At 34.8% G+C, this 24,067-nt stretch overlaps 1 protein-coding gene across 1 annotated transcript in view; it reads left to right on the forward strand.

Annotated features, from left to right (window-relative positions):
* Nucleotides 1-24,067, forward strand: part of LOC135230739 (leucine-rich repeat-containing protein 7-like) — a 197,501-nt gene that overhangs the window by 77,067 nt on the left and 96,367 nt on the right. Inside the window, exons 4-5 of the mRNA XM_064282125.1 lie at nucleotides 3,771-3,860; nucleotides 8,256-8,312. Of these exons, the coding sequence (XP_064138195.1) occupies nucleotides 3,771-3,860; nucleotides 8,256-8,312 (147 nt within the window). The remainder of the gene's footprint in view (nucleotides 1-3,770; nucleotides 3,861-8,255; nucleotides 8,313-24,067) is intronic.

A 24,067-nucleotide genomic window follows, 5' to 3' on the forward strand; every position in this document is an offset into this window, starting at 1 on the left:
GCCAGTTTTTAACCCCCTCTACCCTCCCATCTCCCCTCCAGACAGGAGATGCCAACTTAGTCTCAAGTGTCCACCTGATGCAAGTAGCTCACTCCTCATCAGCATCTCTCTCCAACCCATTGTCCAGTCCAATCCATGTCTGACGAGCTGGCTTCGGGAATGGTTCCTGTCCTAGGTCAACAGAAGGTTTGGGTACCCTGACCGCTGGGGTCCTTCTAGTCTCGGTCAGACCATTAAGCCTGGTCTTTCTATGAGAATTTGGGGTCTGCATCCCACTGTACCCCTGCTCCCTCAGGGATTCTCTGTTGTGTTCTCTGTCAGGATATGTAAGTTTTAATATAAGCAATGAATACAATGAGAGTATATTTAACATAGTAAGAATTATTTAACAATACATAAAGCATATTTTCTTTGAAATTTTTAATACATCTGTCGAATATAGAAAATCACTAGTTATTGTAGGGTAGCAAAATCATTTCATTAATGAAAGCTCCTTTACTTAATGTAAAATATTGGATTTCATAGAATAGTTTGGAGGAGGAGAAAGGCAGCCTATGATTGTTGTCTTCACCAAGTCGATTTCACTTGCTAGTGATTATCTTCTTCCTCAAGCTGGCGGGGGCTTATACATTCTTCTGGAAATGGTGATGTAGACAAGTGAAACTCTCATCCCTACTAAAAAGCTATACAATTATGCTATAACATTAATAAGAATTTTAAATATATTCTTTAGCAGACTTACTGACTATATATATTTTTCAAATAAAATCTAATCCATTTTTTACTGTGTTTTATTTTCAAAGCACGGTATTGCTAGATCATTTTAGAAAATTTTTAAAAAGCAAGAAGTCCTGTCCTCTGTCCTCAAAGAATTTGTAATTTATCCTGGGAGTAAAAAAATAGTCAAGATTTGTATAAAGTAGAATTGGCATGGGCATTCTACTGTATCTGTGTGCAGAGTCCTATGGGGGACAAGAGGATGAAGACTTTAATTTAGAATCTAAGCATAGAGAAACCATTCAATAAATTCATGTTGAAGTAAATTGAAATAAAAAATACAGATGCTATTAAATAAGACATACTATATAAATATACGCTCAAGTTTGCAATTTTTAAAATGAAAGTTCAATATAAAATGCCAACACATCTTTTTGTATAACCAGGCTAGAAAATTATTATCTCATTTTGTATTCTGGTTTTTCATATAACTTATTTTTGGCAGTTCAGTTTTGCAATTGGAATGTGCAGAATGTGACCAATTCTTAAACCCTTAAAGAAATACTCAATATAATACACCAGATTCTCCCACAGTATGAGCTTTGCCAGAGAAGCATCAATAAAAAAATAGATCTTTGATCAGAGAATAGTACAATGTGATACAATAATACATATGTATGGAGAAAAGAGGACTGAGGGAAGCCAGAGAGTTCAAACTGTCCTATAACTACAAAATTAATGTACTTTAAAGCCTTTCACTTATTAATAGTGACAATTTTAAAGTCAATTATCAGATCAATGGTTTTAATATTCTTCTAATTTTACACGTCATATTAATCTTTTGGAAAGTTTTAAATGATTCCTTCTTTTGACAGACCAAACAAGACATTAAAATAAGGTAGTGGTTAAATTGGAAACACTGGTGGCGTAGTGGTTAAGAGCTACAGATGTTAACCCGAAGGGTCGGCAGTTCAAATCCACCAGGCGCTCCTTGAAAACTCTACGGGGCAGTTCTACTCTGTCCTATAAAACTCTACGGGGCAGTTCTACTCTGTCCTATAGGGTCGCTATGAGTTGGAATCGACTCAACAGCACTGGGTTTGGTTTTTTTTTTTTTTTGGTTAGTGGTTTAATTTGGATTAAAATCTATTTAACACCTATGCCAGTATAAAAACTATAGTACTATCAGAATATGGAAACCCTGGTGGAGTAGTGGTTAAGAGTTTGGCTGCTAACCAAAAGGTCAGCAGTTCAAATCCACCAGGCCCTCTTTGGAAATCCTTGGGGCAGTCCTACTGTCCTATAGTGTTGCTATGAGTCAGAATCAACTCCGCCGCAATGAGTTTATTTATTTATTTTTATCGGCATGTTAACTCTAATGTATTACGACAAAGATAAACACAGAGAACAACAATAATGTATCATAGATTTTTCTTTCTTAATCCTATGGAGAAAAGTTCATGTCTTTGGGTCTAGCATTCAGGTCCCTCTAATCACCTACATGATATGGATGAATTTCTCAAATGTAATGCTGATTTTTTTAAATCTCAGGAAAACGTACACTTAATGATTTGGTTTATATAATGTTCAAAAATGCAAAATGACACAACATGGTTTTTTGTTCGTTTGTTTAGGAATTAGACCATGTTTGGTAAAATTCTTTACAAAACAGAATAATAAACATCATTCAGGAATTAGTGAGACAAATAATAGGAGAATGCTGTCAGGAAGGGGCACCCGGGGGTTTCAAAGTGCTGGTTCTATTGCTTGAGATCTTTAGGGGGTACACATAGATTCTTTTACATGTACAAAACATTTTGTAACAAGAAAGTGAGCAGAGGAAGAGAAACCATGGAATGCAATTCATATATAATGTCCTGGAGGAGGAGAAGCAGGCAAAAGTAGCCTACTGGAAGCCAAGAAGGAGCAAACAGTCAATGATGGCAACTGTTGCTAGGCACTGTGGGATACAAAATAAAATGAAGCTAATGCAGTTGAGACTTAAGAGGTCACTGGAGTCTTTGGTGAGAGAAGTTTTAGTAATACAGTTGGGGTAGATGCCCAAAAGCAGTGGATTGAGGAGTGGTAAAAGGCAGTGAGTATAGGCGGCTCTTTGATTTCGGCAATAAATGCAAGCAGGGAGATAGGTTATAACTTGAGGGGAAAGAAAATCTGAAGGCTATTTAGAAGTATCTTATAGAATAACATTGTCTGGACTAAACCATAGAGAAAGGTATTTTAAAAAGTTTAAATAAAACTGTAATCATAGGGGAAATATTCAGTATACTTTTAAGAAAAAATTTCCTGGAAAATCAATGAGTTAAATCTTTCTGATAAAAAAAGGTTTAAATACTTTAAATAATTATTTTTATCTAATTTGTAAAAATTTCCACAAATGATTTTTTTTCATCAAAATTTTAATGCTTCTTTATAGCCTTCGGATTCAGTATCATTATTGTATCAATGTTCTTGTTAGTTTTAATAAGCATGAATTGGACCAATTTGAATCAATCATAATGTGCATATATGTTGAGGCTGCATTAAAGAAATTATCAGTTAATGGGACAAAATACTTCCCTTTACAAATTGGACAGCTTTAGTTAACAATGCAACAAGTTGTAGGTAAATTTTAATGGTTAAGTGAAATAGTAGGTAGATATTCTTGCCTGACTATGTACATGAATATTCTATTGAGAAAGAATGTTAGTTTTAGAATTACAAAACATAGCATACAGCTTGAAATTTCCATAAAACGTGCCTCCACTGGCGTGTAGAGGGTTAGGGCAGTGGTAAGAAATGATGCCGCCGACTCTAGCAGTGACATAAATCCCAGCCCCTGAGAGCAGCGTGGAGGTGGGTGAATGCCATTTATTATAATAACAGGCAAAATTTTCAAGCTGTAACAACATGCTCAATAAATTCTCCCATTACTGTGATACCAAAGGAGAGTTGAAAAATGTTTTGCACTTCTATTTTTTCTCTTTAGAGATTTATATTTTTGTTGTTTCCATAGCAACATGAACACAGTGACTAAATCTTTAATTCCTTTCCAGACTCCCTGATGGCTTCACGCAGCTTCTAAACCTGACCCAGCTCTACCTGAATGACGCCTTTCTGGAATTTCTTCCAGCTAATTTTGGAAGGTAAGAACAACAAATTTAAATGATGCAATTTTATTTCATTGTAGGTAAGTACCAGTGCCATTTAGTAAGACTTTAAAAGTGGGAGTTGTGGTGAAAGATATCCCATTATTGTTCAGTAAGTGGGGCTGGGTTAATTAATGAAATTTTTTGCAAAAAATAGGGTAAACATATCTTTATATCACACTAATAAAAAAATTCTAGATTAATTAAAAAGTTAAATATAAAACAGTAAAATCAAAAAATGATTTCACCTCACTAAGAGTCAAGTATTTTTTATATGGGTTAAAAAGTTAAATATAAAACAATAACACCATTAAAGAGATGTGTGGAAAAAATATGGATGGATATTTAAGGCTGTGGAATAGGAAAGATCTTAATAAGCATATATGCAAAGGAAAATATAAATGGATAGATTTGACTACATAAAGACTCAACAAGAATCAAAAACAAAAAATTAAAATAAAATAATAAACTAGGAAATATTTCCAATATTTATGAAAGACAAATTGTTAATATACTTAACATATAAAGAATTCTTAATAATGAATGTGAAGACAAAGATCTCAGAAAAAAATGGATAAACGACACAAGCAAGTGATTCATGATAAAAACGTACAGATGGCCAATGAACACACGAAATAAGTTTATACTCACACACACACAAAAAAAATACAAATTAAAGCCACAATAAAAGGTTTTTGCCTGCTAGCATGTTGGCAAAAACTGGTCAGAGTTTACGAAGCGAGATAAAATCATCTCACCCACCGCTACCAGGATTGCAGAATGTTATGACCGTTGTCTTAGTCATCTAGTGCTGCTATAACAGAAATACCACAAGTGGATGGCTTTAACAAAGCGAAGTTTATTCTCTCACAGTCCAGTAGGCTAAAAGTCTGAATTCAGGATGCTAGCTCCAGGGGAAGGCTTTTGCTCTCTGTCCTTGTCATCAGCCTTCCCTTGGTCTGGGAGCATCTCAGCACAGGAACCTCAGGTCCAAAGGACACGCTCTGCTCCCGGCACTGCTTTCTTGGTGGTATGAGTTCCCCTGTCTCTCTGCTTGCATCTCTCTTTTATATCTCAAAGAGATTAGTTTAAGATGCTATCTAAAATTGTAGATCTCATCAATATAACTGCCACTAATCCATCTCATTTCATCGTACTGATAGGATTTACAACACATAGGGAAATCACAGAAGATGGTGGACAATCACACAATACTGGGACTTATGGCCAGCCCAGCCAAGTTGACATATTTTGGCGGGGACACAATTCAATCCATGACAACTGTCATGCCTTAAAAATATTTACAGCCACTGCCTATATAATTCATTTCTAGAAATGTATCACACTGTCATCAGATATGACTCTCGGATTGATGGACATTATTTACAATATGAAAAAGTGGAAGCATATATCCAAGAGACTGGTTAAATATATAATGGTATATCCATATGACAAAACTATGTAGCATTTTATAGCCTGGATTTAGAGAGAAGTTTTTTAAAAATGTCTGAAACATTATATTCAAAAGGATATTACAACAAAATAAATAAATTATGGATCAATATTAATGTGAATATACATGAGATAAAAAACTGGTTCCCTTGGAAGTAGAATACTAATTTTTTTTGTCTTCATATTTTTCAGTATATTCTATCCGTCCTTCGATTCACTGTATGTTTTTAATAAAATATATATCTTAAAAATTAAGGCATTTTAAGTACATTGTTTACAGCATTTTTCTAAATGATTATCTTTAAAATTATTCAAATAGAGTGAGTGTTAATTAACACCATCCTGTTGACAGAAGCTAGTAAATGATATTAAACTCAATGAAATAATAGCACCGCTTACCACATAGCAGCTTTCATTACGTACTGAGAGCACACAAGCAACACTGACCAAACTCCCTTACTTTTTACATGACCTCACAGCACCTATGAACGCAAGAGACGTAGGCGGTTTTTTTTTTTAATTCACAAGTCTTCAAAAGAACTCCAGCCTGACTTCTAAATGAACTGGCATTTCACCAGTCATTTATATAAACTAACGTAGTCCTTCTGATACTGACCACAAAACTACAAGTATTCCTTTGATTTATCGAATCAGAAAATATTTAATTATTACCCTAAGTTATACTTTTTTTGGCTTGAATTTTTGCCCATTATCTTTTAGTAGTCCTAAAGTGAAAAAATAGATTTGGGCAAACAGAAAACATACTAAAACAAAAACTGCTTGGAATTAGGAATTAGAATTCTGTTTTATGTAAATAGTCTGCCAAAATATATTCTATTATTATTTTAATCTCAAAAGTTTTTTTTTTTTAAACCTTCGGTTAGGTAGTTTAACAAAAGGACTTTAAAAGTCTCTTCAAAACCTGAGATTTTATGCTCCTAAAAGCCCCCCAAAATAAGTCACAAAATATCATCATTACTAGGACAAGTATTGAGAAGATTTAAGACATAAAAACATTTAAGAAATCTCTTTTACTAGTAATACACCCATGCACTGAAGAAATGAATCACTTTATCTCCCATAGAGGTTAAAATTAAGTTGGAGATTTGATAGGAAGCAAAACAAAAGGGAAAGAAACCTAGACAGATGAATGCCTAAAAACACAGTAAATATAAGAGATTGTAGATGAGATAGTACAAATAGTAAAATATTCCCAAACATTAAGAATTTGGAGAATCAAATTAATATTTGTTTTAAAATAGCCTCAACTAGTCACGTTGGATTGCCATAAGTTGGAATCCACTTGACAGCAACTAACAAGAAGTACATTTTAAAGTTCAGTAGGTGGCAGAAAAGGTTAAATGCTCCACAACTAGCTGAAAAGTTGATGGTTCAGAAAACAGAGGCACCTCGGAAGACAGGTCTGGCAATCTGCTTCCAAAAGGTCACAGCCTTGAAAACCCTATGGAGCAGTTCTACTCTGCACACACAGGATTGTGGTGAGTCAGAATCAGCTGTACAGCAATGACAACAATAGCAACATAATGAATTACAACAGTGAGTCCCAGACTGCAAAACTTAACAAGTAATTAAATATGAAATGCATTCCTAATCACAAATGTTACCCAAGCAACAGAAACTGAACGCCTCTCATCCTCTTCGTGTGATTTTCCTAGCCCCAGCGATGTCACAGGAAGGATGTTCAGTTTCTGTCGCTTGGGTAACATTTGTGATTAGGACTGCATTTCGTATTTAATTACTTGTTAAGTTTTGCAGTCTCGGACACACTATTGTAATTCATTATGTTGTTGTTAGTTGCTATAGAGTTGATTCTGACTCGTGGCAATCCCATGCGTGCAGAGTAGATTTTTAAAAGCACACCCATTTCACAAGTGTGATATGCAACTTAGAGTCAATTAAATATGATGTATTATAGACTTCTCTTATTTTATAGTTAATAATAATAAAAACCTGTTGTTTTCTAGTTTATTTCAACTCATAGCAACTCTATAAGGACAGAGTAGAACTGCCCCATAGGGTTTCCAAGGAGCTGCTGGTGAATTCCAACTGCCAACCATTTGGTTAGCAGCCAAACACTTAGAAACTGTGCCACCAGCGCTCCGATTAATAATAATAATATCTAATATTTACTATAATTTATGATGTCAGACATTATGCTTTACATGTGTTACATCACTTAATATTCAAAACCCTATAAATTTGGCACTGTTGTCATACACTTGTTGTAGAAAATAAAACTGAAGTTAGGAAGAGTTAATTAATTTGCCCCGTATCACAAAGATAGAATGCAAAAGAGCCTGGATGTAACCCAGATCTGTCTGACTTCAAATCCCAAACTACTAGGCTATACTATTTGCTTTACAAGTTTGTTTACACTTTCTTGAGGGAAAGTATTGCCATGTTCCACTGAACACAGCACATGGTATTTAATAAATGTTCAATGAATATCTACTGAATGCATGAAATGAAACAACAATGAAAATATTTTTATAAATATATAAAATTTAGAAGACTTGGAATCAATGACACTCTTTGAAAGATCTTAATCATTTTTAGGGAACTGATATTTTGTCATTGTCCAGTGTTGATGCAACCCTACCCATACTCATGCCATCAGTGGATTCCAACTCATAGCTACAATAGGACAGAGTAGAACTGCCCCCATAGGATTTCCAGTGTTGTAAATCTTTACAGGAGCAGATTGCCACATTTTTCTGCTGCGAAGCAGCTGGGGGGTTCGAACCACAGACCTTTTGGTTAGCAGCTGAGAGTTTAACCACAGTACCACCAGGGCTCCTTCAATGCAATCCTACTCATAATCAACCTGTATGTTTCTTTAAAGCCTGTAACCGTAGTATGTAGTTGTTTGGGCAGAGGCATTTGATTACTGATTATGATAATTCATAATTCATTCTGCAGACTTGTCAAATTGCGGATCTTGGAGTTAAGAGAAAATCACTTGAAAACTCTACCAAAGTAAGTGGCTGTGTATTTTCTAAATTTTGAATTGTGATTTTTCACTAGTAGGAGTAGGTATTTTTATTTTGGCTATGCTTTGCATTTTGATTGAGGTAACTTTTTCTACTAGTTTTTCTTAGAGGCTGAAAAGTATGGTATACTAAAAGACGTGCGTATTAAATAAGAATGTATCTTTATAAAACTGTAGCATTACAAGTAACATGGGGAAGAGTTCACTTGAATTTCTTCTCATGACTGAAGATGTACACCCAGAAATTATTTCTTTGAAACATATGAAATTTCCGTTTGTATTGTTCAAAAAGGCAGGCAATTTCAAATCATTCAACCTAATAGGATGCTTATCCTTCAAGGTAATTTATAGACTGTAATATTTTTCAGTTTTTAAACAAACAAAGTCCAAATTTCTCAGAAAAAAATACTAAAAATTATTTAGAGATTCTAAAATGGTGTGGCAAAAAGTTTTATTTCTACCTTCCTTGAAGTCGCCCCCTTTTACTGGTCTATTTAAAATTTGGTTTCTATAAAAACTCCAGATATGTTTTAAATAAAAACTAATTTGCAAAATTTTATCCAATGTTAATTTAATAAAATTCTTGTTTCATTCTGCCTTGCCTTATTCATGGGTAATAATAAAATTTTGTGTTACACAGAAATAATTATATTATTGAAAGTCAAGAATTATTTAAGATGTGTGGAAGTTTTTTACTCAAATCAATATAGCTTGTATATAAATTATAATTAAAATATTGAAAGCACTATGTTGCTATTATTATTCTCCATCAGTATTGCATAAAAATATCAACTACAGTAAATAATTTTTCAAATATATCTGCCAAACTTAGAGATCTTTCTTCTGCTGAACCTAAACTAAATTTTACTTTTAAAATTCTTTTCCTAAGCAAGCAACTGAATTTTTCTTTTTACCAATGTCTCAGTAAAATGCCTTCAAGTACGTTTTATGTATGACTTTATATATGAAAATTTTGTCAATGCAATATGAAATTTTCAATAATGGTATGAATTATACCTAAATATATGCATAAGAGAGAAAACATTCACTCACTCCTCCGTAAATGAAAGGCAAGGAGACAGGAGAGGAGGAAATGTCCCCATATGTATGTACTCTGCACTTTTGAGTAATGCCTTTCTCTAAGTCAAAGCATTATACATGGAACTAATTGAAGAGACCTTGCTTGGGCTGGAGGCATAAACAGATATGGGAACAAGGTTGAGAGTGTTACTTGTCCAAGTATTAATCTCCTGCAGATGCTGCTAGTACGCTAGTACCACCAGTTCCATCCCCAATGCTTTGTTTGCCACTTTGAAAGTAAGGTGGAAACATAGCATGAGTAGAAGCTAAACCATGGTGAAAGAACAGTTGTCCCCTTCATCTAAATTTACGTTCAGGTCAAGAAAGCATATTGAATGTGTGGAGAATTATTTCCCCTCTGCTCTCAAATATGGTTCTGATGTCAAATATAAAGTTGAAGCTGGCATAGATTTATACTAGGAACTTTATATAGAGATAGCTGCGTGAATATTTCAGTCACGAGTCACAATGCTCGTAATTGGTGTACGGTTTTGAGACTGTGGCATAGTATTAGATAGAATTAAATAAATAGAATAATATGTGCAGACCATGTTTGACATCAAAAAACATTGTAAAGGTATACAGAAATGACTTAGTAGACTGTTATGCATGTATAACTTGAATATCTGTTATAGCTTTTGTATTTTAAGAAATATTTTCAAAGTTATTTTCAATATAATATGTTCATTTTACAACTTACAGACAAGTTCTAAAGAACTAAGGACAGGCATAAAATATGAAGAACTGTGTTTAGATTTTGGTGTCTCTAGAATGGGAATTGCAGAAGGAACTTCTGTCTTGAATAAAGATAAGTGTGTTTTTATGAGGTCAATCTCTTAATACATAGTACATCAGGATCACCAATCAAGACCTGCAACTTAGGGTTATGTGAAAGCTTTTGACTTTCCTTCCCCCCCCACCAGTAAAAATCAAGGAAAAAATGTAGTTTTAAGAAAAACAATTTTAGTTTCATAATAACGTACTCCAAGGAGAGATAGCTCGTGATTTCCTCAGGGACACAGAGAGGATGCTGGGTCTTTAGTAGATCATCGGTGATCTTTTCCTCTTCTGTCTTAAAGTCTATATGCTTAGTGGTCAGTACAAAATGTAAAAAATGCATTGGAATTATGGCAGAACATACATTAAAATGTATATCCTTTAAGTAGATGATTTGTGCAGATTTTAGATCAATTTTTAAGTTACTAAAAAAAATTTTTTTTAAGTTACTACATAAAAGTTATTATTATAAATTTTCATACACTGTTTCTTTGTAATAATCCTTCTTGATATATCAAAGAGCAAGAAAATTAAATTCCTCAGAAAAACATTTGTTTAAAAATCGCTGAAACAGTCAGGTCTTGGTTGTTTGTAATAATTGAAGATGTTGAGCATCTGAAAAACTAGAAAACCAAAAAGAAAAACCTTTAGATTCCATGATACAATTTTTCTCATAGCAGAATTATTCTCTTAACTGTGTTTTTTTAGGAATAGTCAGAAAACGTGGAATGGTAGACAGCCCTCAGATGAATGCTGGGTGACAAGGAGAACAGTCTTATTCATTTATTTACTTTTTGTGTGTGTGTGTAAGAGTTTCTGAGGGTCAGGAATCCAGCAGCGATTTAGCTGAGTAGGTCTGTCTCAGGGTGTCTCGTGAGTCAAGCTGTCGGCTAGGCTGCAATCATATCAAGGTTTGACTTGGCTGGGAAATTGGCTTCCAATTTCATTTAGGTGGTAGTTGGCAGTTCTCAGTTTCTCACTGGTTATGGGCTGGAAGCTTTGGTTCCTTGCCACGTGGGCTTCTCCATCTGGCTACTCACAACTTGGCAGCTTGCCTCCCCCAGAGCAAGTGATCTGAGAGAAAGAGCAAGAGTGCCCAAGACAAAAGCCAAACATTTTATAATGTAATCTTGGAAGTGCCACGCCGTCTCTTCTGCCATATGCTACTGGTCACATAGACCAAACCTGGTACAATGTGGGAGGGGACTGCATAAGAGTGAATGCCAGGCGTGAAGGATCACGAGGAGGCCATCATAGGGTTCCCCACCACACCAGGTCTGGTCCTTAGCACTTCAGGTCTAGAAATTCAATTTCAACAGTGAACCAGAATAATGCCTCAGGTTTAAGAAGCTGACTCACACAAATAAAATTCACGGAAGACCTTATCTTGGTACAATTTTCCCATTTTTCCAGAACTCTTCAGCTATACTAGTCTTCCTCCTAAACATGGCAAGTTTGTTCCCACCTGTTTCATTATCATATAAAACTTTTTTGTACTCTCCTTAATAACAATCATTAAGGAATAATTTTAAGGAAAAATATCTGAATGTACAAATTGTATAAATATTCCAGATAATTTGAAAATACTAAACAAGACTTGCTTGAGAACTAATTGACGGTGTATTATTTGCATGATTTTATTCCTTAAACATAGTTGCCTTTAGTAAGTAATTTTCTCCCTAAAATAAAGGTTCAAAACCCTACGGTATTACCCCTCTGTGAATGTCTAAAGACCTGCACCAATGCACATATACTCACAGAAGGCATCGATACATTATATCTGGACATGGAGTCCCTGGGTAGTGCAAATATTTAACATGTTTGGCCACTAACAAAAAGTTTGGAAGTTCGAGACCACCCAGAGGCACCTTAGAAGAAAGGCCTGGTGATCAACTTCCTGAAAAAAAAAAAAATCAGCCATTGAAAACTCTGTGGAGTACAGTTCTCCTCTGACAGGCATGGGGTTACCATAAGTCAAAAACAACTCCATGGCAAGTGGTTTAGTTTTTACAGTGGAAACATAGGAAAGCGTTCTTATTTGTAAGAAATACACTGTATAGTATTGTAGATGATAGGGTAACAGGTTGGCAATTTACTCTTAATTGGTTCACAAAAAAAGTTATTTGAACATATTTATAAGTTAATGATTGTTTCAACATAAAAATTTATTTTAAAAAGCTATTTTCAAAGATGAATTCTTAAAAAATAAAAAACTCTATTAATAAGAAAAATTATCAGCTTCATTTCTGAACTACTTGTAGATTATCGAGAGGAGAGTTTGCATTGATGTGCCAAGATGCTTAAATATTTATTAAAAATCAGCATTTTAATAAAATATTAAATATTTATAAATATTAAATATTTATAAAAATCAGATTCTACGTATATAATATATGTATTAAGTATTTTCTCCTACCTTGAATGACAATTAATACTCTGTAATTATTTCTAAAACTTCTAAAATATTCATTTCTAAATAACATGTTTTTAATTTTCATGTAAGTTCATTTACTCTTTTTGAATATTATCATCATGGAACCCTGGTGGTGCAGTGGGTAAGAGCTATGGTGAGCTACGGCTGCTAACAAAAAATCCAAATCCACCAGCCGCTCCTTGGAAACCCTATGGGGCAGTTCCACTCTGTCCTATGAGCACCATGTGTCGGAGTCAACTGAACAGTAACGGGTTTGATTTTGGGTTTGATTATCATTGGTAGACTTATCTAAAATATAATGCACTTGTGTTTCTCTTCCTTTGGTGTCAGTGTTACTACCAGTTATCATTGTAAGTGTAATTTTTATCAATCAATAGGTATTCTCAGCTGGATAGGTGTCATTAAGCCATTTTCAATTCCCATTTCAGCATCCTTTTAATGAATTTATCTCATTTGGCATTATGACACTTTACTTGTTATTTCAGTAAACTACATCAATAGGTTCTTTAGTGTCATTATAGCAAAAAATCCCCATTGTCAAGAACAGCTTGCCGAGTAGCTGTATAGTGTTTCTATTTCTATTAACTGATTTTGTGGCTGTAGTACATAATTGAATATAATGTGTTTTTATAATCACGGTACTGTATGTTTTTACCAAAGTATACCAATTTACAAGGTGTGTTGTTTTTGCTGAACCCATGGTACCATACTCATTCTAGGTTATCTTTATCAAAAGTGATAATATGACAAGCTAGCTAACTAAGGGTACCCATATTAGCATATTAGTGCCCTCTGGTTTTAGAGAACTGTATTTATAATTAGGTATTTACTTTCTCTCATCCAGTGTTATATTTCTCAATTAAAAAAAAAAGTATGACAGTATATATTTTAAAGCATTCTATAAATTATTATGTATTGTAACAATGTAATTATTAGATTCCTTTTTAAAATACCAAATCTATACTTTCCAAAGATTCACAAAAGCAAAGACTGTGAACTCTCTGTCTTGGGAACTAATCGTATTTCTTTTTAACCTTCAATATTTTCAACATAACATTAAGATTGAGAATATTATTGGAAGTGTCAAGTCCAGTGAGAAACTAAGGAGAAGGAAGAAAGCCAAATAACACCGTGGTGATGCAAGTTTCTTTTCTCAGAGTACTTTCAGTCAACAACCACTCTGATCCCTGGTGATTAAGTTTACCAAAGAATGAAAACTGCCTGAAATAACAGTGAAGTTGAAAGCACTGTGGCTCCAGTTTCATAAGAGCTCACGACTTTGTCTCTCATGAAATAATTAGCCTGCACTTTTAGTCCTGTTTCACCTGAGAGGAGCCATAATGTACTGAAATGAGTGTGTACTTTGTGGTCAGACCAGCCTTACTTTGAATTCAGGCATTGCTGCTTATCTATGAGTTATTTAACTTCTTTGAGTCTCGGTTTCCGTATTTATAAAAAATGCTGCAGGTTCATTACCTCCTTTAAGCTGGAAAATATATTTTGGTTAATAGTTTCTCAAAACAAGCCTTGCTATCATTTAGAGCTAGGAAATTTTTTAAACAAAATGGTATACACTGGCACTTAGAAAATTTGGGAGTGTGTTAAAGAAGATCTGTAGGAGTTACATATTTTTTTTCATTTTGTCTCATAAAAATCTTTATCAGAAAGGGAATGATGTCTTTCACATTTTTTCTTAATGATAAAGTCTTAAAAATAATGTTTGGTGCCAATATAACCTTATTTTTTAAGCAGTAATGTAGTGAGAAATCCTATACAAATGATTATCTCTCATCTTTAATTAAGTATGTAAAAAGGGTCACTAAATATCTAGCTACTTATTTTTAAAGACTTTTTTATTTCAAAATGGATACCTTTTTTTGGTAAACATTGAACTTGGATAGTGAAGAATATGACAAAAATAAACCAAAACACTCAACAAGCAATCAGGAAAGGCATATATCCACCATTTGTAATGTCATATACTTTATGAATTGATTCGCTTCAGATTTTCAAGTTCAAACAATTTAATGTGGATGACTCTGTTTCCTTTTATGGTCTCTATATAAAAAAAAAAGTTATTTTTTTCTTTTTTTTTATATAAATATAGTATTTTTTCTAAAGGTATGTTCTGAAACATAATACCAGTATTGACCTTGGTCTCAGAGTCTTTGCTAGAACAATATACAAAGAACTTAGTGAACAGGTGAACTCCCATGGTCTCAGATATTACCTTTGTGTTGGTGAATTGCAACTATTCATTTCCAAACTGCACTTCTTACCTAAATTCCTATTCTTTATTCTAATAGCCAGATCTCAGATGAAAAGCTCACATGTCGTAACTGAAATCATCCTCTTCTCTGTCCTCTACCCACCACTTCCATAGCAAAACCAAACTAAATCAAACAAAATGAAATTCTGGGCTTCCTATTATCCACCTAATCATAGAAATTAGAAATTTCAATTTTCTTTTCTCTACTGTACCTCCAAATCCATTGGCCATCAATTTACACCACATTTAAGTACTATTTTCCGTTACCACTGTCATTGACCTAGTTGAGATCCTTAGTATTTGCCTTAGCCTCCAACAATTCCCCTCTTCTTCACTTCCTCTATTTGAATACATCCTCCATATTGTTGTCACAAGTTTCTTTCTAAAACACAACATAGCACATTTCAATTTAAAATCTTGAAATGACTGCTCACAGCTTACGGAAGACAAACATGTCAAGACTCTTCATAGTTTGGACTCAACCTTTCTAACTTCATTACCTCCCATGATTTTTCACCATCTAACAGAGTCTCTCTGCTACCAGAGACTTGACAGTTGGAAAACAAACAAAAAAAAATACAACCCACCTTTACAACTCCAAGCATCTTTCCTTGGGACCTTCTCCTTTTCTGTCTGGAAAACTCCTAATCAACTCTTAACTTTCTCATCACTTTCTCCATCAAATTAGCCATATATCCTGCTATCAGAGTGGTAGCTTAGATATTCCTCTAGAGTTTATTCAATGCAAAATTTCAATAGAAATTTTGATCTAATTATAGAATGAGTTAGAAATCTAACAAGCGTAATTGTGTGTGTGTGTGTGTGTGTGTGTGTATGTGTATCAGTGTTTGTCATCTTGAATATATTGTCTGAAGCTCCAGCTCTATAGTCCAACTGTCAAGTAAGGAATTTCTAGGCTGTGTGCCTTTGCTTCCTCAGTTATGGATTTTGTAATGTCACAACCTCAGCAACAGTGAACACTAAACAAGCATTTATGAATTGATTTTCACCAGGACCTCTCAATAGTATTTTGGTAAGTGAAGAAAAAAAATTGTGTCTCAGCATTTTGAGTGATTTCCATGCCACCCAAGTTTTGGTTTATACTTTTAAAAAGCACTCTTCACAAACTCCCTTATTACTGAAAGTTAATTGGATAAGACATACTAAAACAGAAGAATGTATCTGACTGTCAAGATTTTCTGCTTTCTTCATTTTTCCACTCTCATCTATGCTTAAAACCCAAAATACCAAACCGGTTGCCATTGAGTTGATTCCAACTTGTAGAGAACTTATAGGCCAGAGTAGAGCTGCCCCAAGGGTTTCCGAGGTGAAATCTTTAAGGAAGCTGATTGCCAAATCTTTCCGCCATTGAGTGGCTGGTGAGTTCAAACCTCTGACCTTTTAGTTAAAGCAAGTTAGCGTTAATTCATGTCTTTCAATATGCAAAATATAAATGAAAAAGGCTTGATTTTCTGTTGAGCAGATGCAAGAGGAATAAATTGTTATAGTTACTACAGTTTTCCTGACATTTAAGATCAGTGCCTGAGCAATATTAAAAACAAAAATTCACATAACGTATTAACTTTGTGACAGTTTCCTCAGAAGCATATTTAATATTTCTTTTTGGTAACACAAAATTTTAGCTTGCCCTTTAATGGCTTTAAAAAGTATGACTTCTTCCTTGCCTAACTACTGACTCCTTTACACTTAGTTTTACATTTTATACTCAAAAGGACCCCAAACCTTTACTTGAGTGCCTTGTATTTCTATTCCTTTTCTCTAAATTTGAACTTCATTCAGTGCGTTAATCACGTTGCTGTTGAGTGGCTTCCAACTCATAGCGGCCCCACAGGGTTTCCAGAGCTATAAGTATGGAAGCAGACTGCCCCATCTTTCTTCCAAGGAGCCGCTAGCGTTTTGAACCACAGACCTTTCAGTTAGCCATCGATTGCTTCAATCACTTCATGTAGTACTTTAATATAATATTTCAACTCACATTTAGTACATAATAGCAATTTAACAATAATTTCTAGTTATAAAATAACTTCCCCATAATTTTATGAGCAAGTTTAGAAATAAAATCAATCAGAAGAAAATATTGTGACTCTTATCAAACATTTGTTGTATAGATTTATATTCACTCTAAAAAGATGGAATAGAAAATATTATGCTACATGAATTGGTTAAAGAGTAAAAATAATTCATTCTCTAGGAAAACTTAAGTGGCACTTAAGAAAAAATGTACTGTTTTAAGTAAATTAAAAAAGTCATTAAGGCTATTGACTTTAAATATTATAATGAAACATTTCTAAATTAAATAGCTTTTTAAAAGCAATAACTTCATTTTGCTTAAATGTCCCATGCAATTTCCAACAGAAAAAGGGAGAGCATTTCTTATTCTAAATAGAATCTTCAAGAGTATTTTTTAAATTACTAGATCCACCTAAATGTGTATTATTTTAAAATATGTTTATAGACTTCAGTTTTATAAGAGAAAAAGTTCATACCTAAAGGCTCTATTTAAGAAAGGTTGTAAAACGAAAAATATTTGGCTTCCCATTATTCATACAATAAAATCTAAACCTCTCAACATGGCATTCAAGTTCCTTCACGGTCTGCCGCCTACCACTTCCCTCTCATTACACATTGCTTAATTCCTTGAATATGACTTGCAGGTGTGCACATTTGTACATTTACTAATAAGTTCTCACTTCATATAATGAATGAGTCAGCTTTTTTTTTTTTAATGTTTAAATGAGCACCTGCAATGTGCCTAATATGTGTGAGATATGATTCTAGGGGATAAGGATATATCAATGAACAATAGAAGTAGATTTTCTATCCTTCAATGACTTCCCATTCCGGAGGAGGGAGACAGACAATAAACACATAAATAAATGGATAAGAAATGTAATTGCTATAAACAAAACAGGGTGAAGTGATATAGAAACATTTAGGTTCTTTTTTGGCTCCGCTGGTCAGGAAAGTCTTCTGCCAAGAGGGAATGTTTGTATTTAGATCTGAAAGATGAGAATAATGTGGCCTTCTGGAAGAAGAACAATCAAGAATAGCAGGTGTAAAATACTTGCGATAGGAGCAAGGTTGATGTGTTTGAAAACCAAAATTGTCAGTGTAGCTGGAACATGGTGAGCAAGGGGTGAAGGAGTATGAGATGACTCCAGAGAAGCAGGTGGAGCAAGATAATGAAGTGCCTCATGAGCCACGTTTAATAATTTAGATTATGTTCTGATTGTAGTGAGAAGACGTTTGAGAACTTGAGCAATAGACACATGTGATTTCATCTATGTTTTACAAACAGTCTGGCTGCTCTGCAGAGAAGTGGTTATAGGAAAGCAAAAACTGGAAGAGGGACAGTAATTAAGAGCTCACTGTAACAGTGAAGACAAGAAATGATTTTTGCTTTGTCTGGGATTGTGGCTGTGGAGATGGTAAGTGGTCAGACTTGGGATCCATTTTGGTAGAAAAGCTTTGCTGATAGAATGCATACCAAACCAAACCTAGTGCCGTCGAGTCGATTCTGACACATAGCAACCCTCTAGGACAGAGTAGAATTGCCCCACAGAGTTTCCAAGGAGCACCTGGTGAATTTGAACTGCTGATCCTTTGGTTAGCAGCTGTAGCACTTAACCACTATGCCACCAGGGTTTCCATAGAATGTATAGTAAGAGGGAAATACAGGAAGAAAATTTGAAGAGGAGCAGATGGAGGGTATTTGATATTGGCAATGGAAAGTTTTAAATATCTGTCAGACAATCAAGTGTAGGCAGTTGGATACATAAATCATATGCTCTGGAGATGCAGAGATAGAAATTTAAGAGTCATCAGTGTATAGATGATATTTAAAATCGTGGCACTGGTTGAAGTCTCCTAGGGAGAAAATATAAATATAGAAGACGGGGACTCAGAATTGACCTTGGAATGCTTTAACATTTATAGTTTGAGCATGTTAGAGGAGCCAGAAAAAGACCCTGAGAGTGAGCAGCCAGAGAGTTAAGAGCAAAACCAAGTGTGATTAGTGCCATGGATGTGCAGGAAAGAAATGATTCATAAGGAGAGAGGACTCAATTGTATCAGGAGTACTGAGAAGTCAAGAAAAATGAGGACAAAAAAAAATTGAGTATTGATGTTAGCAAAAGATGTGTCAATGGTAAGAGCTTAATAAGAGCTATTTCAATGGTGTATTATATGCGGCCTGATTAGAGTGGTTCAGGAAAGAATAGTGATTAACAAAAGCAGATGGCAAGGACAGACAACTCCTCCAAGCATTTTACTATGTAATGGCACAGTGAAAAGTGGGTAGCAACTGGAGGGGGGCCTGATGTCATGGAAGAGTTTTTAGGATGGATGATACTAAAGTATATTTGAAAGTTAATGGAATTGATCCAGTTGACAGAAAGAGAGGCAGAAGCAAAAGGAAATAATTTCAAGAACAAATGCTTCATGAAATAAGTGATGGAATGGAATGGAATGCAGAGCACAAGTGGAAAATGTGGCCTTAGAATCAGGGATCCTTCTAATGTCTCAGAGGTAGAAAAGTTCTTATCCTAGGGAGATGTTTTGGAGTCATCTGGCAGTGTTGAGTGCCCATGACATTTCAGGTTATGTATGTGAAGAAAATCCTTTCAGCAGAGTTAAGGAATTTTCTTCAGAAACAGTCAAGATAGTTGGGCACAGGCTTGGAAGAAGGAGACAGTTGGCTGGGTATTGCCAGGCAAGCTGGATAGAGGAGGAGAGGGGCAAAGGAACTTAGGCTGTTTACACCAGAAAGGCTGTAGACTGGAACTACAAAATCTAAGATAGAAGGTAGAGGGAAGTGAGACTAGGAGAGGATGAGGAAGTAATGCTTTATTTGTCCTTCTCTGCTTTTCCATGCACTATGAATCCTTAAAATACAATCCAAGTGTCACTTTCTCTATAAATTGTTTTCAAACACAGTTTATTCCTTCCTCTTCATCAACATAGCATTTTGCATATTCATCTATCATAGCATTTACTGCATTATATTAGAGTTTTTGTCTATGAGTATATGCCCAAGAAGACTGTGAACCTTTTTTAAAGTGATAAACTATATCCTACTTATTGGCAGCACTGTGGGACATAAGGCAGGTTCTCAGAGAATGCTCACTGAATGAAGGGGCAGTGCAGGATGGAAGGATGTGCCTCAGTGCCTAGAACAATGCTGAGCACTGGATGGGCACCTGGTGAATACTTGATTGATTGTTGGGACTAGAAATGAATATCAGTCAGCTTTCTGATATTTTCTCATTAAATAACTTGTTGATTGCAGATGACTCTTTAAAAAATTAATAAGCCAGGCATAATGTACATTTTTTGTCTTCTCATTCCACTTGCATAACTTTTAGTCATTCCACTAATCACTACCCTTGGAGAGAGCACACTGTGTATGTCCAATTCTTGTTGATACCCTTAGTTTTTAAAAAAATGTTGACAATATGATGGCATAGCTTAAACTGACACTACTGTTTATCCATTGGCTTCATTTATTTACTTTTTTTAAATTCGCAAATTTAATGTATGATAAATTTTAACTGAAAATATAAATGTCAATTCTGGGTGTATTCTTAGATTATGTTTCCCTATACGAAAATTTGGCATACTCCTTTTTTTCGTGTGGACTGAATTTCTGTAATACGTAAAATGGAAATGTGTCCTAAAGAAAGAAATGTTGAAGGTACTGTGTATTGGGGGGCAATATGGCCTCTCCTACGTTGCCAAATGTTGCCTGGGAAGCAAATAACTTAAAACAGTTTGTATTGGAGTATACATAATGTGATTATAATAGGCCATAGATATTGTTTACCCAAGTTTTTATAACTTACTAGAGGCATTCAGTTGATAGAGTGGCCGCAACAACAGGCTCAAACATAGCAATGATTGTGAAGATGGCACAGGACCAGGCAACGTTTTGTTCTATAATTCAGTGTTGCTATGAGTCAGAGGCAACTCTAAGGCACCTGACAGCAACATATTCACTCTGCTTCGGAATGTTTATAAAATCTTGAAGTCAGCCCTGATGTCCAAATGCGACTACTGAAAATCACCCTGATAAGACTGGTATCGTGGAAAAAAAAAGAACCTAATAAATGATATGTTGTGTAATCCGTAGTTGTACTGAAGGAAGCATTACCTGACTTGTGATTTATCTGAATTTGTTAAATAAGCCATATTTTAATGGAATTCTGTTCTACTTGAGTTATCATTAAGAACTTAGCACCCTTTTTGTTTGTTTAGATATATTGCCTGATTAAAAAAATTTTGCACTTGAAATAAGTGTTCGGATTGTCATAGAAAGAAACAGCTTGAAAGAGTTTAATTCAAAATGGAAGCAGAAAGGAAACTAAGCAAACTGTGGGAGAAAAAAAGAAAAAAAAAATTTTTTTTTTTGAGAAAAGCAGGTAGGAAATAGGAGCTCAATTGATTTAGGGCAGTGAATAGCTATTAGATTTTACATTAACAATAAAAAAAAAAAAAATAGAGACCTGAAATTCTTGCTTCAGTAATTCAGTAATCTTACATAATTTTGCATATATTTTAATCAAATGTAAAGATTACCATTCAGTATTGGGCCGTAAGTAAAATTTATTACCTTGTAACTTCTGACAGATAGTCCATTTATAAGGTTTTGAATAGATGACACAAAGTCATTCCCATTAAAATCCAATCATGTTTGCTATTCTATTTTAACCACAAAATGAGTATTAAATATGTAAATCGGCATGGTTCTGTTTTACTTTGACTTGGTTTGAGTTGAGAACTCGGGATATAATTGAAACAAGGATAAATAATTTCCCTAAAAATTCTATTATCTTCTGACCCCTTTTTTCCATCTGTACTTTTCAAACAGAAATGCACAGACTTTTCCCTCTGTGATTACTGAGCAGTAAGATAAAACAGGAATATGAATTTTTTGGTACATCATAAACTATTTTTAAACCGTCTTACTTGGTATGGCCTGATGGAATCTGAATCCAGATCTCTTTATTACTGTCATGTAGAATGAAGTTATTGTTTGAAAACTTTGTAATAAAGAAGGAAATATTCCTCTGGAAAAAAAAAAAAAGCATAGATAAGCTATTCCAACAATTTAATAGCAAAATAAAAACCCTTAAAAAAAAAACTAACACTTATTTCCAACCCCCACGTGTCTATCAGTTTGTCGTACTGTGGGGGCTTGTGTGTTGCTGTGATGCTGGAAGCTATGCCATCAGTATTCACATACCAGCAGGGTCACCCATGGAGGACAGGTTTCAGATGAACTTCCAGACTAAGACAGACTAGGAAGAAGGACCCAGCAGTCTACTTCTGAAAAGCATTAGCCAGTGAAAACCTTACGAATAGCAGCAGAACATTGTTTGATATAGTGCTGGAAGATGAGCCCCCCAGGTTGGAAGGCACTCAAAAGATGACTGGGGAAGAACTGCCTCCTCAAAGTAGAGTCGACCATAATGACGTGGATGGAGTAAAGCTTTCAGGACCTTCATTTGCTGATGTGGTATGACTCAAAATAAGAAGAAACAGCTGCAAACATCCATTAACAATTGGAACCTGAAATATACGAAGTATGAATCTAGGAAAATTGAAAATCATTAAAAATGAAATGGAACTCATAAATATCGATATCCTAGGCATTAGTGAGCTGAAATGGACTGGTATTGGCCATTTTGAATCACACAATCATATAGTCTATTATGCTGGGAATGACAACTCGAAGAGGAATGGTATTGCATTCATAGTCAAAAAGAATGTTTCAAGATCTATCCTGAAGTACAATACTGTCAGTGATAGGACAATATCCATACGTCTACAAGGAAGACCAGTTAATACGACTATTATTCAAATTTACGCACAAACCACTAGGGCCAAAGATGAAGAAATAGAAGATTTTTATCAGCTGCTGCAGTCTGAAATTGATCGAACATGCAATCAAGATGCATTGATAATTACTGGTGATTGGAATGCGAAAGTTGGAAACAAAGAAGAAGGATCGGTAGTTGGAAAATATGGCCTTGGTGATAGAAACAATGCTGGAGATCGAATGATAGAATTTTGCAACACCAACGACTTCTTCATTGTAAATACCTTCTTTCACCAATATAAACGGCGACTATACACATGGACCTCGCCAGATGGAACACTAGAAATCAAATTGACTACATCTGTTGAAAGAGACGATGGAAAAGCTCAATGTCATCAGTCAGAACAAGACCAGGGGCCCACTGTGGAACAGACCATCAATTGCTCATATGCAAGTTCAAGCTGAAACTGAAGAAAATCAGAGCAAGTCCACGAGAGCCAAAATATGACCTTGAGTATATCCCACCTGAATTTAGAGGCCATCTCAAGAGTAGATTTGACACATTGAACACTAATGACTGAAAACCAAACGGGTTGTGGAATGACATCAAGGACATCATCCATGAAGAAAGCAAGAGGTCACTGAAAAGACAGGAAAGAAAGAAAAGACCAAGGTGGACATCAGAGGAGACTCTGAAACTTGCTTTTGAGTGTTAAGCAGCTAAAGCAAAAGGAAGAATTGATGAAGTAAAAGAACTGAACAGAAGATTTCAAAGGGCCTCTCGAGAAGACAAAATAAAGTATTCTAATGACATGTGCAAAAAGCTGGAGATGGAAAACCAAAAGGGAAAAACACGCTTGGAGTTTCTCAAGCTGGAAGAACTGAAGAAAAAATTCAAGCCTTGAGTTGCAATAGTGAAGGATTCCATGGGGAAAATATTAAACGACACAGGAAACATCAAAAGAAGATGGAAGGAATACACAGAGTCATTATACCGAAAAGAATTAGTTGATATTCAACCATTTCAAGAGGTGGCATATGATCAGGAACTGATGGCACTAAAGGAAGAAGTACAAGCTGCTCTGAAGGCATTGGTGAAAAACAAGGCTCCAGGAATTGATGGAATATCAATTGAGATGTTTCAACAAACAGATGCAGAGCTGGAGGTGCTCATTCATCTATGCCAAGAAATATGGAAGACAGCTTCCTGGCCAACTGACTGGAAGAGATCCATATTTATGCCTATTCCCAAGAAAGGTGATCCAACTGAATGTGGAAATTATAGAACGATATCATTAATATCACACCCAAGCAAAATTCTGCTGAAGATCATTCAGAAATGGCT

Source organism: Loxodonta africana, chromosome 3 (assembly GCF_030014295.1).
Source record: "Loxodonta africana isolate mLoxAfr1 chromosome 3, mLoxAfr1.hap2, whole genome shotgun sequence".
In the NCBI taxonomy this organism is placed as follows: Eukaryota; Metazoa; Chordata; class Mammalia; order Proboscidea; family Elephantidae; genus Loxodonta; species Loxodonta africana.